Genomic DNA, 1,906 nt, shown 5'->3' with positions numbered 1-1,906 from the left:
CCACCTGTCTCATCGGGAGCATTTCTTCCTCATTTTCTCTCACCAGTGAGGAAAAACAGTTCTCAGAAACAAGCGTGTGGGGCCCACATTAGGTGAGCTGCTCCGAGCTCAACTTGGCAGACTGCCCAGCCCAGACCAGGGTCTCTTACTGCACCATCCCAACATTTTCTACCAGAGAGAACTGTCAGCTACTGCTAAATTAAAAGCTCTTTTCCTACTCAAATCTTGCCTTTTCATACATCTTAGGTCAACTATGAAAACTCACCTTAGGATGTCCCCCTTGTTGAGATTGAGCAGAACATTGTAGCCCTGGAACTCTGCTTCACTGGCACAGAAGACACCCCTGTTTCTCAGGTCCTGGTACATCTCCTTCAGACTCTGCAGGCACTTGGTCATGTTCTCATTGTTGATCTTGGCATCAAAGGAGGACATGGGCTCCTCACACATGAAGTGGGTACAGTGGATGTGAAATCGGGTACACTTCTCGATCAGGGACACCGTCAGGGGGTCGCAGAGGTGCTGCTGTGTGATGTCCTAACCACGGGCAATAGGCAGAATTACACACACACACGTGCATCACACACTCTCACATGCTATTCTTACGCACAGAGTCAACTATGAGAAAAATCATGCTTACTACCTGAATGTGCCCATGAGGCACATTCTAACAGGACTTTGTAACAGTTTAAATAAAAGTATATTTTTGTTACAGATGAAGTATAACTGAGTAAAATGAAAAGAACTATCAGTCTAACTTTGGAATTGACATGTGTTTTCTAGTTGCCTGATCAGAGGCGGCTAATACCTTCCGTATGCCCCGTGTGCGATTCCACACGAAGTCGTACCAGTCCCTCAGGCTGCCCTCCTTCTGGTCCATGATCTGGGTCACCAGGTAGTCCATGGTCCTGCAGAGCACTGCAGAGGGCCGCAGCTCGTGCGGCAGGGGCTCCTCCTGATCAGCCGAGGACCGGCTGTACTCCTTTACAGCCGCTGCGTGGTCCACCTGGGGACGTGGAGCAGGGACAAACTGCTTGTATGGCAGGTGCTGGGCCAGTCTTCTGGCACAGGTATGCCTTAAATGAGGGGGGACATCACACACACACTTACACAAGATCAATACTTGAGAATACATTTTTTAAATGAAAAATTTCTGTTAAAAGGTAACAATCAAAGACAAAATAAATGGAAACTTGATTCCAGCAAACATGACAAGGAGTTATAGGAAGAGGGTGTGACAAGAAGCAGTAGAAGGAATGTAGTGAAGACATACTGCCCAGCTCCTAAGCACAAAGAAGTGACAGGAAAGGACTTTAAAGCATCTTAAAAGGTCTAAGATGAGCAGTAAGGACTAGTGGGGCATAGCAGCAAAGCCGGGTGGGGCAGGGATCAGCTGCCCACAAGACACCAGGAGCCACATGTTCCACCTGCAAAAAGAGGCTAAAGACACACGGCTGAGGAGAGAAGCAGAGATGTTTACAGGACTGGGTCCTGGGCATCTGCTGTCTCCTGGGGCACGGGCCTTGGGCCTTGACAGTGATACCAGCTGCTAGGCTGGGGACCCTGCATCAGGCGAAGGCGGCTATAAAATCACCCACCAGCCAGGTAGAGGAGGAGAAACCCACAAGCGAAATTAACAAAGAGCAAAAGTATCTCCATTGGTGCAGATTCCTGGGGAAATAATTTGAGAGCATGCATTGACACATGTTCAAGGTAGGTCACACCCTCTGAGGTAGTAATTTAATTCTTAGGATCTATCCAAAGAAAATAATCTAATTACCATAGAAGCATTACACACAAAATGCTAAACAATATTGTCATTAAAACTGAAAAATGAGGGGCCGGCCCGGTGGCGCACTGCTACAGTGTGCCACTTGGGAGTGCGGTGGTGCTCCCGCCGAGGGTTCGG

General features: G+C 48.3%; 1 protein-coding gene across 1 annotated transcript in view; it reads right to left on the bottom strand.

The window, feature by feature from the left end:
- LOC103583818 (germinal-center associated nuclear protein-like) overlaps window positions 1-1,118 on the bottom strand; it is a gene marked incomplete at its 3' end in the record, with an annotated part of 5,775 nt that extends 4,657 nt beyond the window's left edge. The window contains exons 1-2 of the mRNA XM_008565037.1: window positions 806-1,118; window positions 266-534 (exon numbers count right to left, since the gene is read on the bottom strand). Coding sequence (XP_008563259.1) covers window positions 266-534; window positions 806-901 — 365 coding nt within the window. The remainder of the gene's footprint in view (window positions 1-265; window positions 535-805) is intronic.
- Window positions 1,119-1,906: the final 788 nt, after the last annotated feature.

This window comes from Galeopterus variegatus, unplaced genomic scaffold, assembly GCF_000696425.1.
Source record: "Galeopterus variegatus unplaced genomic scaffold, G_variegatus-3.0.2 Scaffold28828, whole genome shotgun sequence".
Classification (NCBI taxonomy): Eukaryota; Metazoa; Chordata; class Mammalia; order Dermoptera; family Cynocephalidae; genus Galeopterus; species Galeopterus variegatus.
Note: the sequence above shows the minus strand (reverse complement) of the source record. Positions and strands in the feature narration are given on the sequence as shown.